General features: G+C 31.3%; 1 protein-coding gene across 4 annotated transcripts in view; it reads right to left on the bottom strand.

Annotated features, from left to right (window-relative positions):
• Positions 1-593: 593 nt before the first annotated feature.
• The window catches only part of LOC105839514 (visual system homeobox 2), a 62495-nt gene continuing 45684 nt past the window's right edge, over positions 594-17404 (bottom strand). For 2 of the 4 annotated variants that reach the window (XM_012685885.3, XM_012685886.3), the window contains exons 5-7: positions 5515-5689; positions 4292-4465; positions 594-3338 (exon numbers count right to left, since the gene is read on the bottom strand). In XM_012685885.3, the coding sequence (XP_012541339.1) occupies positions 3175-3338; positions 4292-4465; positions 5515-5689 (513 nt within the window). In that variant the 3' untranslated portion in view covers positions 594-3174. Of the gene's footprint in view, positions 3339-4291; positions 4541-5514; positions 5690-17404 lie in introns of all 4 variants that reach the window. The other 2 variants (XM_012685883.3, XM_012685884.3) reach the window with 1 other exon arrangement.

Raw genomic sequence — 17404 nt, forward strand, 5'->3', positions numbered from 1 at the left:
TAGAGCCATTAAGACTATATAAAGTTTTCAATTGTAGAAATAAAATAATATAATAATATAATTAAAAGAATTTACTGTATAGTAGTCGATGTTTTGTAAACTTTTGTACTTTTGTAAATATTAAATATTGATGTTCTTGTTCTCGTGGAACATAGCTACTTTACAAGAATCAATGTCCAATTAATGTATTGTATAACCCTAATATATTATACGTATATATACACGTATATTAATGTGTAAGGAAATATATTAAATAAATAAAATTTTCTCCAAGATTTTAAGCATCTTGTTTGTTTTACCTCAGCTCGACCACGACTTAGTTGTGATTTTATTTTGAAAGGTCTTTATGTTAAAAAATATGGACATCGAAACCAATATTTATGATTCCCATAGATAATGTCCACGATTTTGTGATTCTTTTCCGTTCTAAATTAGGAGTGAGATAAATGATGATTACGAGTTAGACAAATGATGATGAATAATCAATCCCCAGATGTCTTTGTCTATCTAAGCCACTTCACTTCTCGATTACCTGCACTGTCTTGAATGTTTTTGTGTGCGATATGTAATGGGGCAATAAAAATAAGAACATATTTGTTCAGAAATTTTATTTATTACGTATACTAGCTGACTACTATGCATGCGTTGGAGCATTCGGATACAGACAATTTGCTGTAAATCCAAAGTCCATTGTTAAGTGTTTTCACAATAACAGCGGTGTCACTTGCATTATGATTCTTAAGTTGCTTTTTTTCTAAATGTGTGGTTACTTCGTTTCTCATGATCAAGTTTTTGTTTTTAATTATATAATATGTTACGTATTACGTGTATAACTTGATAAATTTAAGCCAGACGAAACACATTATTCAGAAAAAGTTATGATTGACATTGATGATTAATCAACAATGATCTACGTTGTTATTTTCACAACAATTAAGTTTATATATTTCAAATTTAATAGTAACGCAACTATGTCAGTAAATTTTTAGACTGTTATATTAAAAATTAAACGAACTTTTTTAATTATTTTGTAATTGTTCAGTTATGATATCAGTATTGCACATTTTAAAATAAACAAACCTACGAGCTTTACATCAAGTCAAGCAATCTTCACTAAGTATTTTAAATAAGTAATTAAGCCAATCAGATGGAAAACAAAATTAAAATTGTCATATTATTTTGATTTATATTTTACAAAAATTTGCTTTGCAGAAATTTAATAACAAAAATTATAAATAAAATATTTTTGTGTTTAATCACTCTTATGTAATAATTTTAATAATTATCAACTACTCAAACTTGCAAAAAAATTTTCGTCCGGCTCAGTATCTTGCAACCACGTTTAATTTTAATCATTTTTTATACTTATGCATGTATGTATATGCAGGTGTGTGTGTGTGTGTGTGTGTGTGTGTGTGTGTGTGTGTGTGTGTGTGTGTGTGTGTGTGTGTGTGTGTGTGTGTGTGTGTGTGTGTGTGTGTGTGTGTGTGTACACACATACACACACATTTCTTATCTATGTATATTTATGTACAAAAGGCGGACGTCCCGAAACGGCGGTGTAACGCGGAAATAAGTTTATTCGCAGCAAAAATAGAAAGCATAAGATGTGCAATATTCCACCAACTTACTTTATACAAACTTCGAGAGACATATTGTAAAATTTATTTATAACAATTACACCGACGTTGTTGTGACTGCCTTAGGTAGATGTTTTTTGTTACTAAAGTATAATATATCTTATCGAACTAGAACTTATATCGATATATTGCACATTTGACAACAGTTACGTTTCTTCTTAAGTACTTGGATATAGGAAGTTCTCGCTAATAAATCTTTGACTCACATCCCCTCCATTGCTTTCTCTCCCTTTCTCTCACTTTGTTTGACACATCTACGTACACACTGTTTCATTTTATCTCATATACACGTGAATTTAATAATCGAATCAACTTTCGGTTGCATATTATTTTTAACTTGTAAATCTTAAGGGCATTTTTATGTGTACTGTAGAGGTCTTCGAACACGCTTCTCTTCGATGTGTGTTCATATATTTTGTAATCTTATTACTACATTCCATACAATCTCTCTTTTTTTTTATTTCTTTTATGCTTTGCGTTGCTCAACATTCGTTGCAAATTAACATTCTGAAGAGAAAATCTTCAAGTTTTCTTATCACTCTATGTTTTTCTTCTCGCATGCGTACGCATGCAGATAACCACACATACGCACACCCACATATATTTACATGCACACGCTCTACACAAAACTCATGTATACAAATACTCAGTCGCGTTATTAAAAGCAATTATATTCTAATTAGGTAATTCCATTTGCTCAATCTCAATTGATTAAATTAACAACTGAACAAAATAATCAATTATTTATCGTCGATTTTTTTCGGGAAAATTTTTCTTTTTGAGTATTCACACTTGAGTTCGTCAATGACAAAATTCCCTGATCAATAATCTTTTATTATTTATTATATAGATCATCAATAGGCTATTATTTCGTTGATGAGGATTCAGCTTAACAATTAAATTTTATTGTTTATTCTGCGGTATTTCCGACATTTCGTTTTTCTCTAAACGCAACATTGGGGCACCGCTTTCGTCATTGTACGTACGTCAAGTCGTTGTTGAGGCTTACGTGAATTTATATCGATTTAAAGGCCTACTTAATTTTTGTGCGAGACACATAAGCTTGTATAATGCAAATCAGGCGTTCAATCTATTGTGTTCACCACATTTCGTTGTAATTTTATATATATCTTGTATCTTGGAACTTTATCATTAACACGGCAGATTAACAATTGCAGACAATGTCAGTCGCAAAAATTCATGAAACTGCGTTTGAAAACGACATAAGGAACATAGAGCATTGGAATTGTGCAGGAACAATTCGAGATTCTTTGTTGCGAAAAATTTGTTCAATCGACACCATTGCTACAATTTGACTGCGAGATTAATCATACGTAAAAGTGATCTCAGAAAGACCCTTACATTTCGAAAGAACCGACCTTTGCCGAGATATTCATTAAAAAAATATCACTGATTTTGAAATCGGTGCTGCCGATTCATCTACAATAATCCTTCAGGCAGGACACATGTTTCTGCCTTAACAGCAAAAATATCGGACACGGAACTATCAGAAAGAATGTCTATATTTTTGCAATTAAACAGAAGTATGTAGCGTGCTGGTCTGTGGTGCTGACGGATACGATCCACTTGGAGGCGTCGACGTTGGTTGCAGACTCAATTGCAATTGATGCTGCTGTGCTTTTGCTCTCAAGCAAGCAATACTTTCATTTCTGAGTTGTTCCGTGTCCTGCACGACATCTGTAAATACAATAACACTTTATTATTATGTCTACAGTACTTTACAAATTATCGATAGTTTTGAAATAAATTTAAAAATTTTCTTGTTTTTATTAAATTTTCTTCTTTTATTTGTAATAAAATAAGTATGTTACACATAATTTTTCATCGAGTGTTTTAAATTTAACAGAAACAAGTGTTAATAAAACTTTTCATTAATAATAAATATTATAAATTTAAAAAAATATGTTTGGAGAAAAATATTAATTATTATTATTTATCAACGTTTTTATATAACATCTACGACTTAAATTCTATTATTCCCAATATATTGCAACATAACTTTTATTTTGCTTCAAAAATATTTTATTATGGATTATTTATATATAAAATTTATATATATAAATATATATGTATATATACAGGGTGTCCCAACGCACATGGGTCAATTCTCGTAAAAAGATAAAAGGGATCGAGATAAACATAAAAGTCCAATATTGTCTTGGGTTAGGTCTGCAAATAATCGAGATATTAACATATGAAATTCTCAAATAATCTAATTAACTTCTATCGTAATTGTGAACAGTAAATAATAAAAGCTTATCAAACATTCATAATAGATTTTTTTTCCGTGTTATGGCTCAAACGAATCAAGCTCTTCCCTCGGCGCGCTCTCATTCGCATAATTTGAAAAATTAATATCTTGATTATTGATCTCGATTATTGGACCTAACCAGAGACTTAACCCAAGACCTAACCCAAGACAATATTGGACTTTTATGTTCATCTCGATCCCTTTTACCTTTTTACGAGTATTGACCCATGTACGTTGGGATACCCTGTATATTGTGTGTGTGTGTGTGTGTGTGTGTGTGTGTGTGTGTGTGTGTGTGTGTGTGTGTGTGTGTGTGTGTGTGTGTGTGTGTGTGTGTGTGTGTGTGTGTGTACAAAATCATACATAGAATAAGACTCACTTGTAGATGACGAAGGTCCCATACCATCCTGACTCTCTTGTCCACTCTCCGAACTGGTTGGTCCTCCTTGATGATTATGATGGGGACTGCTTCCGCTTCCGTTTTGATCATTGCCGCTGTCCTCTCCACCGGATTTGAGATGCTCTGCTGCCTCGAGCGATTTCCGATGCATCCCTACAGGTCCACAGTCAATCAGTTCTTGATTATATTCGAAATCTTGATTAAAGCTGCTTGTCTTAGATGATTGAGCTGACAAAAATCAACAGAAAAAATATTCGGAATTTGTTCCGCCGCTTTAGCTTAAGTGATCTTATCGGAACAAAGTGACAGGATGTTTCCCAATTTTTAATAATAATAATGTGAAATTGCTTTAATGAAATATACAGTTTAGAATTATTTAATGTCTACAAAAATAAACAATGAATAATAAGAATATTTCTTATACGTTTGAATATTATCTCTGACAGCCAAACCTGAAGAGACACATTACGCACAAAGTTCCTGCTGCCAGGAACTAATACTAAAAAGCAACAAATTTCAAACACACTTTGTAATATCTGACGATGTCAGTAAACTATTGCTAGCAATTTAACAGAATCTATTGACATTCTTTACAGCAACTGGCAGCAGTAATCGAGCAGAACCTGTTGACAGGACTTGACATCAGATTGGTGACAAAAAGTGATTAGGATCTGCACGATAGTAAACAAAGATTGGCAACAGAAATACAGCACATTTTATTGTTTTGCAAGAAAGTCTGGTTGATTTCTGCTGCCACTCTGCTAATGTAAAATGTCAACAAGTTCTGTCAATAAAATAAGGCCTCAGATGAGTTCTACTGTCAATTTGCTAACATTTTCTGATATTCTGTTGCCAGTCTGCTGTTGACATTCTGCCACCATTTTGCTGACTGAGATCTTACATTTATATTTTCAGAGATATATTTTCTTAGACATTAAATAATCTATTTTCTCTTGTAATATAAAGTTATCATTATTAATGCATCTTGTCCAATTTTATAAATGAGAAAGAGAGAACGAGAAAGATAAAGAGATTTGAATGTAATTGCAATTAAATAATAATAAATTCAAGTTTAAAAAGTGCTTTAAAAACACACGTTTTGTGTATGTGTGTGTGTGTGTGCGTGCGTGCGTGCGTGCGTGTGTACACATTTAAGTTATCAAAATCAATTGAAAATTTTTGTCAGAAATGTTTTCTCTTACCTAACAACCATGGTGCAACGGACTCATTTTCCTTGGCACTTCTTAAAATTGTTTCTGGAAGTGGTAAAGAATGTCGAACCATTGCTCCATATAAACCATATTCTGCCATTATGGTACTTCTGCCCCAACATTTCTCTGTCTTGCGCCATTTTGCTCTCCGATTTTGAAACCAAACCTGAAAAAATTGTTAATTAGTTTAACAAAATAGTTTCTCTCACACATAAAAGAAATTTAAAATTTATTTTGACAAAAATTAATATTACTGACAAAATCGGCGAAAAATTAGATCAAATTTTTCGCCGATTTTGTCAGTAATATTAATTTTTCACTGATTTTATCATTAATATTAACTATGAATTTAAGTTTGCAGGAACATAAACACTTAACAATTAATAATAAAGAGATAAAAATTCCTAATCAGTTTATATGTGTTACAGTTATATGTCATATTACAGTTAAAAAATATTTACATTAGTGTTTTAGCTATTCTACACGGAGAAAATTTTGTAGTAGAAATTACTGTGGTAAGTAATAAGCACGGACCAAGGAAGAAATTAATGAAAAATTTTATTATGTTTCTCATCAAATTACCATAGTATTTACTCTACTTATGATGTAATTCTCTGAAATTTCTTCTTATGATCCGTGACTACTACAGTACATATTAATTTTTACTATAAAATTTTTTCTCTCTGTGTATCATTCTTAATTAGAATGTTTTAATTCTAGACGATCAGTTACTTCATCCAATTAACACTTATACGACACGTGCTACAATGCTGTTCTATAGTTAATTATTACGCTTAAACGATCTCGTCGAAAACTGCATTTTTTATGCTCTTTAGACTACTTGTTAGTAATCCCGCTTATTCGACCTCCTATGGTGAAGACGCGTGTCTTCAACACAATCACATACGTAATGGGCATTTTTAAAAAATAACAGGCATTATCTTATTTGATAAATTATATACATATATTGTATTTGTGTAACATATTTTTTTCCTATAATTTTTAATTTTTATAAATTTTTTAACATTAATCTGTAATTTAAAAGCTATAAATGTCATAATATAGTTGTATAAAAAATTAGATTTAAATTTTATGAAAGATTCCACAGTTTAGAAAAAATACTAATATACTAATAGGATATTCTGTACGTTTATAATGGTTTGACACAGAAAGTTATTTAAAAAACTGAACACACACATTTATTTCCCAAGCGCATGTACATCTAGCAGAAAAGGGGGGCCAGAGGCTAGGGCGTGGACCAATTTACAGCAACAATGCCAAAGTCACCGACAGAATTGGTGTGTAATTTGAATGAATGGGAACGCGTCGCCCTGTCAATTTGAACTGCCACCCCGAAATTATCTTCCGCTTAGATTTCAACGGACATGCAGGTTTTCGCGATTTACATGCAAAGATATTGGTGTAAATTAACGCATACAGTCAATGAAAATGGAAAAATTTTCTTTATTGATATATATTTTTAAGTTAATTTTATTTTTAAAAGTACCATTTTTACGTTATTAACATTACAAGACAAAATATATTTCTTTAAAAAAATTGGAATATTAATTTGCACCATTTATATTCTGCGAATGTTTAACAATTTATTATTATAAAATTATTATTATTATAAAATTAATGAAATTAATAAGTAGAAGAAATCAGTTAAAATATATTAGCTACATCAAATCCATAAATGAACAGATCATACAACACCTGATCTCTTCATCGAAATATGATAACATTGGTACTTCCACACTGAAAACCAAGAGGATGTTTAGTAAGTGCTAAAAGATATTCACACACACAAACACACACACACACACACACACACACAATTTGCCTTGATATTGTTTGAACGTAAACCAAGAAAGCTATGAAACATCAGCTAAGACGTTGAATAATGAAAGAAGAAGGAGAAGAGAGAGAGAGAGAGAGAGAGAGAGAGAGAGAGAGAGAAAGAGAAGCGGAGAAGCCCGAAGATAGCGGATCAGGATTCGATATCTCATTATCGGTCGAACTCAAATTGAAGTCACCGGTGGGAAGTAACGAGATCTCCAATTATCCTTGGGATAGTGTCACCCTATCTTATCATTTATTTTACACACACACACACACACACACACACACACACACACACACACACACACACACACACACACACACACACACACATATATATATATATATATATTCTTCGCGCAACTCACAAGAAAAAAAAGAAAGAAACAGCACTTCTTAAACTTCCGTCCACTATTATACTATTTTATGAGATACGATTAGTAAAATATATATTCTTCCAATTATTCAAAGTTCTTTCTGAGATTTGATAATCGTGCAAAAGAAATCTCAACACTATTATTAGTTTGCAGCAAAAAGTTTATGATAAACTTATAGTTTGACAGATAACTATTACAGTAACAAATAATATTATGTTTTGTATATTAAATAAGAATAATTATTTTTTGCTAATGCTCTTTATAAAATTTTTTTCTATTTGTTTGTCTAACTACAACAGAAAATTCGGTCTTAGCATGTTGCGCCTTCCTACTTTTCCTACTGTATCTCCGTTGTACTTCTACTAGCCGGTACTCCCTCCTCTCTCTCTCTCTCTCTCTCTCTCTCTCTCTCTCTCTCTCTCTCTCATCTCCATTTCCATTCTCATCCTCTTGTTTTGGTCCAATAGTCAGTCGCTGGTCTGATCGATGATACGCCAACAGGCAGTACTGCGCATGGCCGACTAAATACAAACTCGCTCCTTATTATACCGGGTGTGTCAATAAAAGGTATGAAGGAGGAGGAGGATGATGAAGATAGTGGAGAAATGCAAGAGGAGAAGGGCAAAAAAAGAAAAAAAAATGCCGACAGAACATTTTGTCGGAGTTGCTCGCTTCAAAGCGATTGTATAAAAGATCTTCTACCGCATCTTGCCGCTACCGCTGCTTCAGCAATGCAGACCGGTTGCACCCCTTCCTTATATCCGTCAGTACCCTAACTCAGCATCCCGTAATATACCAGAAGATGCCAAAGGATAATCCGGATACCCGATTTTCAATCCCAATGCTGCGAAACGACACCTCCGCATAGCATCATCGATCCTCTTTTACGAACTTGGTCGACAATGCTTTTCAATACGACTTTTCTCCTCTGCTTCGAACACCGGCAAATCTTAAAACATACATTCCAACATTTTTCGCAATATATATTTATAATATATTGCATATCTCTCGTGGATATTCATCAACATTACAATTTGCGATAAAAAACGGTATTGTTCTATATTTACAAATTTTTAATTTAGATTATTTTTTATGCGTACTATGTTTAAAAAATTTCTAACAAGCGATGAAAAAATCAAGAAAAACCAGAAATACCATGTGATATCATCGCACAAAGAATGCAATAATTTATCAATTTATAATGCAATTATAAAAAGTTAATACCTTTGTAGTTTGAATAAGAGATGGGTTTAAATAAAATCTTAAATCTTAAATAATATGAAAAGGATAGAATTGCATCTGTACAGATCTGTACGTACACACACGCGCGCGCGCGCGCGCGCACCACACACACACACACACACACACACACAAATACTAATAGAATGATAATGGCGATATGGAGTGAAATCTCATTACTTGTGGTAACGTGATATTATGCACAGGAAAGATGACTCCAATGTGGCTGTTACATAAGCGCAATATCGGGGAATATAATGAAATACCTAAATAATTTACGGCTATATAATTTTCGTGTTATTATTAGCGCCGACATTATCGAACTGTGCGCACGCGAATGTATAAACAGTCATTACATAGTTCGGCAAAATTACTACTGATTCCTGATACATTGTAACATCATATAGAAAAAATTTCTCCTCACCACAATAAAATAGCACATTGGAAATAAGTCATATGAATGCCGTAATTCATTAATCAAAATTATCCAAACGTGAATTAAATATATCAGCACAAAAAGTTAAAAATGACACAAAAAACAAAATACCTTTATATATCTTTCTATTCTTTCAACGCGTTACTTGTTAAAAACATTACTATTGGATATTCCTTACAAATGACATACATTTATATTTTGGATAAATTGTTGATAAAAATAAGGCAATTTTTTATTCATACATAGAAATTTTAAAAGTGATGAGATTTTTAAATAGTTACTTTTTACAACAAATATTATTGTGTATTACTAATCAAAATGAATATGTGAATGCGTCTGTATATTTATGTCTATAATCTAAACTTTTTCTCTATTATTAGTTATTGTAAATTTTGCTAGTAAACACTTTTGTTGCTTAAAGTACGAAAGAACAAGAAATATTTGCATTACAATCAAAGACGTTTATTCCATATTTATTTAATGAAACACAATAATTGTTGTGATCAAGAAAAAGACCTAGCTACGTTTCACACGTGGATTCCCACAATCCCGACGATCCCTGTGATGGGGGTCCATAAGCCAATTAATCTTGGCAAATAAGCAAGGGGGAAGAGACAGAGCACGCGTTATCCCTCGGAAACGCATGACTTATTTGCCACATAATACGTGCATAAGAGACTGGTCTAGTAGTGGTCCCTTCTTTGAGCATCGGCTGGTAATAAATAGTTAAGTCGCGAACGGATCGTCGCGGGAACCCCATGCTGTGAAACGGCACGCGTCAGGACATCATTACGTGAGACACTTGCCGGGCCACCCGAGGGTGGCCAAAGAGGGATGTTCGCGTTAGCCATCACTCGGCGTCGATAAGCAGAAAATAATTCAGACGAACAAACGCATTAACAAGTGAACTCAGCTTCGATCGGCGCATTCAAGTAATGAACCGCGATAAATTAATTGACGTCGGCTCTGCTGAGCTGAGCTCTGCCACCGTAGAATTGCGAATTGAGACATAGAGTAATTGCAATGAAGCCACTTTTTCGATTAAAAATTTTATTTAATTTTTTTCCATTTGAAAGTATAGCAGTTGCAATTACAAAGTGCCACGTATCTATGCTTTCTGTCACTGTTACCTAATTAACATGTGTTCACAATACATTTTCTCGTTATTGAATTTTCTTCTTGATACATATTGGACGTTAGCGTGCTTCCATATTCTCGATTTTCACCACGCAGACTCAGTTTCGGTAGCATTTCATCGGCGAAGTGGGCGTGGCAAAACTTGGGTCCATGCTTCTAACTTAATTCGGTTAAGCGAGATTTATATCTGTTACTGGCAGTATTCCCTTGTTCAAAGTCATCGTCGGCGTGTCCCTCTCCCCTGATCTCGCCAATTCCCCACCAATTCGCCGTGTTTTCCTCTGAGCACAAGTCGAGTTTATTAGAATTTATAAGCGGTCCTGCTGACAGTACCGCAACGCCCAAACTACCAGATATTTCGCGAGTCGCGTTCTCGATTTTCGTTGGGAACCCTTATTTATTTGCCACCCGTTACGCAAACTTCGACCAAGCTCAGTGGATACTCCGCGATGTGCATTATTGGTCAATTTTTGGGGTAAAACGCGCCCATCCGGAAATCATCGCTTTGTTTGTCGGTGGTTTTACGATCGCGGCAGCGGGACACGGCAATGAGTCTTCGTCCTAAAAATCACCAAGAAATCCTCTGTGCTGCTGCTATGAAAATGATTTAAAAGATTGCTATTGTTCAACAATCAACGGTCATAAATGTTAACTCAAAAATAGAGAATATACAATTATGTGAACACAGAATGACTGCTTACAGTGCTATAATAAAATTATAAATTTCTTACTTTAAGTGTGTTGTGTTGGGAAATTTTTTTGTAACAACTTGTTTAGAAATATTTACTCTATTTTTATTATGTCGAATTAATCTAACATATCTTACTATTCCTTATAAATAGATGTTTTTTTAGTTTTGTGATGCTTAAACAGAAATAATTGGCACGTTTAATAATCGACTAAACGATATAAAGAATTGTAAAATGCATTTGAAATTTTTTAATTATGACGTAAACGTGCAAAATGCGTGTATTCAATTTCATCGCCTCGGATTGTCAGCCAAGAGATCGCCTATTAATATAAATAATAAATGATCGCATTAGAAGGGTGGATGCCACTTGTCACCGTCGCGCTAAATACGCAAAAGTCGAAAGGGCACCCTCCAAGAAGATCATTTAATCATTTCGACAACGAACGATAGAAAATTCATGAGCCTGACGTCAATGACGGCCGCAACCCTATTATGGGGGTTGCTTCGTCCATGGTGTATTGGACGCACGAGGGTGATGATGCCCTGACTTTATAGTGATAGCTGCTCTGTTATATACATCAAGATATTTTGGCCACTTCGTCATGGAAATACTTACAAGTTGAATCACTCACACACACACACACACACACACACACACACACACACACACACACACTCTCTCTCTCTCTAATTCGCTTTTAATTTGATTTTCCGACAAGCAATCGACTTTGCATTGTAAAATTTATTCAGTTTTGCATGACAAACGCATATTTCTAATAACGCAAAAGAGAGATGTGCAATGTATAATATTCTTATCGTGTACGTATTTTCAATTTTTAGTAGACATTGAATTATAATAAGATCTTTATTTTATTTTACATTTTACAAAAAATAGCCTCAGGCCCAATAAAATAAAATAAAATCATAGGACAATTAAATAATATATACAGCAATAAAAAATAATTAAATGAATTATATGTGAGTAAAATGTCTTTTAGGAAAAAAATAATTTATTTTTATATCTTTATTAGAGAAAAACTTTTTTTTCGACGAGAAAGAAAGATTTTTCGTTGTATTATATTCTTAAGCACATTTATTGCACGTGCAATAAGATCTTTGCGCGATAAAATCGAGTTATAGTAAATGCGAGAAAAAGAATCTTTTCAAATGTTATTTCAAATGCCATTCCTGTTTATACATTTATCACCGTAAGACCCAAGAATATTACATTCTCAAGTATTCAATACATTTGCTGCTCTGTCACCCTTTACAATGTCATACACATTTATATACGCATGTACAGATATACGCGTGTATCGACTACTCGTTGATTGCAGACATACAAAAGATAAAATCAATAATCAGTCAGCGGCATCAAAAAGTTCTCCCTAAATTGTTATGCATGAAAATATGATCATAATTTGTGGAATTATTAAAAATATATAACGTATTAAAATTGATAATTATTTAAAACTATGTTTTAAGTGGTAAATAAAAAAATATTAATCTTTTACACACAAACACATTTTTATTTATATAATAATAGAGGCGAGTGCTAATATGGCCACCCATTTACATTTTGTATAATAACTTTGTTAATAATTAATATTTTTAGTCGAAATTTTACGATTATATTCATAAAAATGTCGTTCATTAGATTTTAAATTCAAAGTTATGAAATATTTACCATATTATATATTACTTATAAAAATGTAGCGACACTGCATAATAGGTCGAAGGGAAACACGGAGGGTAATATGGCCACCACAAAAATAGATGTAAGAAATTGATTTTGTTTAAAAAAGTGACAGTATTTTGTTAGAAAATTATATGTTTATGTAAAATAAGTTGTTATATTAAAACAGGTAATTTTTTTATTTATAGTTAATAGGAATTAAATAAAAATAACTTTAAATTGAAAGAACAAATTGTTAAATATTTGATAAATAACAAGGATGTTCGCACGTTGCAAACGTTAGAGTTAAGTAGAACGCACCCAAAATATATTATGCTATAATTATAAAAAAAAGTAAAATATTGCAAAATACATACATTTACACATATCCTCTTCCTTCTGTCGCAAGACATACTCGATATGTATATTGTCACGTGAATGATTAATACCACAACAACAATTGATTTATCGCTGTCGAAGAATTGTCTCGATATTGAGATCTCGAAGACCATATTACCAGCACGCTTAGATGGCTATATTAACAAAATCTTATATTATTGTTTAATTTTGTATAACTCGAAATATGTACAGCCGAATAAAAAGTTATATGACAAAGAAATACTCAAGTGTATATACCTTTGGGTGATAATGCGTTTAAGTGTAAAAAGAATGAGAAAGTATGTGTAATTAAACCTTAAAAAATTTTCAAAATTCTTGATTGGAAAAATGTCTTATAACATACCATATGTTGGCTGTTGCGCTTTATCATATTAGCGCCGCTATATAACATTAGGCTACTAAACAAATAATGCCACAAATGATTATTAGAATTCGTCAATTAATAACGAAGATAATATGGGTAGTCATATTATCCGCACTGATCATATTACCACCTTTTCCTCTATTATATAAATAAACAATTGTTTTAAGTATAACATTTTTATGCATTAAATATATAACATTTAAAATTTGTTTATGTTATCAGTTCGTTTTATCATTTTTATAAAGAATTCAAACGTTCTATTTTTTATTTTAATATAACATAAAATTTTTGTTCTCTCTCCACCAATTACCTTCATGATTTTTTATAGTATATATTTTAAATATATACTACAAAATATTATAATTCTATAATATTGTAATTATTATTATAATGAATACTTCTTATTATTTTATTTTGTTCTTTAACGTTAAATATTTAATTAAACAGATAAAAACACATGTGTACATACAGTTATATAATAAATTCATATAATACAAATATGTAGACATTTGATATTTTTAGTTTTCGTTTGAAACAAAAGAATATTTATATTTATAAATTACAAGAAACTACATTTGACGAAAATGTATTTGACACATATTAAAAAAACACTAATATATTTATTATGTTTTTTGTTTAAATTTTTTGCAAAATATAAAATAACATTATAATTGTTTATACAAAATGTATTGCAATTTATAATTACAAGGAAATTAATATTAAGATTTCAAATTTTTTATTCTGGAGAGTAAAGTAAAAATTAAGGAAAACAAAATTCATTATAATTGATTTTTATAAGTTCAAAATAATCACGCCATATGTGATCATCGAGCCATTATATATAACATAATATCCACCTATCTTCCCAAAGATTTTCATAATCCTTTAAGAACGGTCCGATGAAAAAATATTTATTTTACTCAGCCGAAAATAGCTAATTTCAGATCTCCGTGTTATTTACTCAGCATTAGTCCCACTTTTAAAGATGTTGACGTCTTCTCTAGATACTTCTCAGCTTCGAATCCTTATGAAATTCTTAACCAGGATATCTACATCTGTCAAGCTTCTATACAGAAAGATAACTTTCCGAAACATAAATCTTTCATAGTGTTCGTTTATTTACGATAAAATAATAAATAATCTTAGTTAGATCCATTATTTACACCAATTAGTAATCGCAAACGATTCAGCAATAAATAATAAATTATTTAAAATAATAGTTGACAAAGAATTGTAAATTGTACAAGTTAATAATATCAAAATAATATAAATAATTTCTATAAAGTGAGTATAAGAAGAAATGTAATAAGATTTTTTAAATAAAATTATTAATATATAGAAATGTTTTATGTTACATATTTTAATTATGTTTACAATTAAATTATGCGTTTTTTCTTTTTCCTAATTTTTAAAAGTGTTACGTTTTAAATGGTGAATAATTATATATATATATATATATATATATATATATATATACACATATACTGTCACTTAAAACATATGTTGACAATACCAATTCATCAATAACAATTGTCGAAGAATCGTACAAGAGATCATTATCGAGAAGGATACAAATAATAAAGAGGAAAACTATAACTGATTTGCAAATTATCATAAATTTCCCGTGTGAATGGTAATATCCCCGCATAATTCTCAACGACTTACGACGCGACGGTGGGTGCCTACTAAACATAAACATGAATAGGAAGTCTCGTCCGCTTGCTGAAAATTTGCGGGTCATTTGAGCCGTTTCCGCACCATTACCCTTTCTTAGCACGTCTCCTCTACGAGCAGTAGAGTCCTGCGACTCAGTCCAGGAACAAGCAGAAGATTGTAAAATATTGTAGCAGAAGATCGAACACAAGTTAAAATAAAAGAAGAAAAGGAAGATACGTAGCAAGAGAAAGAAAAAGAAAATGAGAGTACGAAAAGGGAAAGAGTTAGTTGTAGCAACACAGACGTGACTCGATTCTTCGTTATGTCATTCCAGAGAATTGTATCTTCCAACGAGTTTTCTCCTCTCCACTCTGCTGTTCTAAATGTCGGTGATACTGAAAATGCTCATTTTGCATTTTTAGTATGATGCACGCATTATAATAAATATATTTGACATATCAGCAAGTACACTTATGTTAATAATCAAAATAACTGAAAACACTTCTACAATTTACAATCTTTGTAAAAAACTATCAGGAAAGTGTAATGCTATTTTACGTTCGTTATAACGTGTGTGTGTGTGTGTGTGTGTGTGTGTTGTGTGTGTGTGTGTGTGTGTGTGTGTGTGTACACATAAGTTATTAGGTTTAGGTAATACATTTAAAATATTCAATAAAAATTTCGATTTTGATATAAAATAGAATAACTTATTCATATAAGTAATTAAAATAAATTTTATGACCTTATGTATATAATGACATATATATCATGTATATTGGTTTCATAATCGTGCATGTTTGTGTTTCTAGAAATACACAATTTAGAAAAGAATTAAAAATTACTATATATATATATATATTTATTTATTTATTTATTTATTTATTTATTTATTTATTTCTAAATTATTCTTTGAAATAATAAGAGCTATTGAAATATAAACAATTTATAAGCACTTAGCATCCCAAACCTTTAGATGTTTCTTAAAAAAATCAGATTGTAAAACTTGAAATTTTATTATCACTTATAGCAATAAAAATTTATGAATAACTGCAGGTATCTACAGTTATGAATGTATTGATTCTTTATATGCGAGCTTTATATGCGACCATTATATTAAAACTGTAGCAACATATAGCAATAGAACAAAATACCTTATCTTCTCGATTCGGTCCTACAAGTAATTCAATAACTGCAACAGTAACAAATGCATTCGGCAGCAGCTATGTACTACAGAAAGGTTTTTTCAACGGAACTGAATTAGAACAAGCTACTTGCATCGGTTTTACGCTCATACGAGCAATGTTTCTCGCGTTGTCTCCGCAAGTGCCAGCCCAAACCGCCATTTTAAAGATTGTATCAAGTTGTTCTTCCAGTACGTAAGACATAATGCATTCATAAAACGTTTATAACGTTAAGTTTTAACATAAATATATTATATCAAATTATATTATAAGAAAACTAATAAAATATTATGTTGAGTTATTTAAAATTGTGTCAGCAATTCACGATTTAAACGCTAAGAGAAATATAAATGTCGTTAAAGAAACAATAATTACTAGAACAACTTACATGTTCATATATTAGAATAACAAAGTCCGAGCCATAAAAATAAATTTTAACAGAAATCAGAGACATGAACCAAAAATTAAAAATGCGTTATTATTGATTAGTAGTATCCGTCGAACTGATAGAGAAACGACGAAGAAAAGCATGTACAAAACTAAATGTAAAAAACTAAATATTCATGTGGACTTAATGACTCTACTGTAAATTAAATTTAAATTATCAGTGTCTTTTTATAAGTTTATGATATTGGCAATCTTTTTAATAAGAAACATTTTCCCGATTTTTCTCTTGATTGTATTTTTTTGCAATATGCGCGGTGCTGACCAATTAAATTAGTATTTGTCATACAGCTGATGTAAACTACCTATAGATTGACAACTTTTATGTTTTTAACGTTATTCATATACTCTTTAATCCGCGTTTCTAATGCGTCGTCGTTTCATCTGTCCAATATATAAAGCAAAACAATTGTTACAATTAATACTAGAAACTACGTTCG

The sequence above is a fragment of the Monomorium pharaonis genome, chromosome 7 (assembly GCF_013373865.1).
Source record: "Monomorium pharaonis isolate MP-MQ-018 chromosome 7, ASM1337386v2, whole genome shotgun sequence".
Lineage (NCBI taxonomy): Eukaryota > Metazoa > Arthropoda > Insecta > Hymenoptera > Formicidae > Monomorium > Monomorium pharaonis.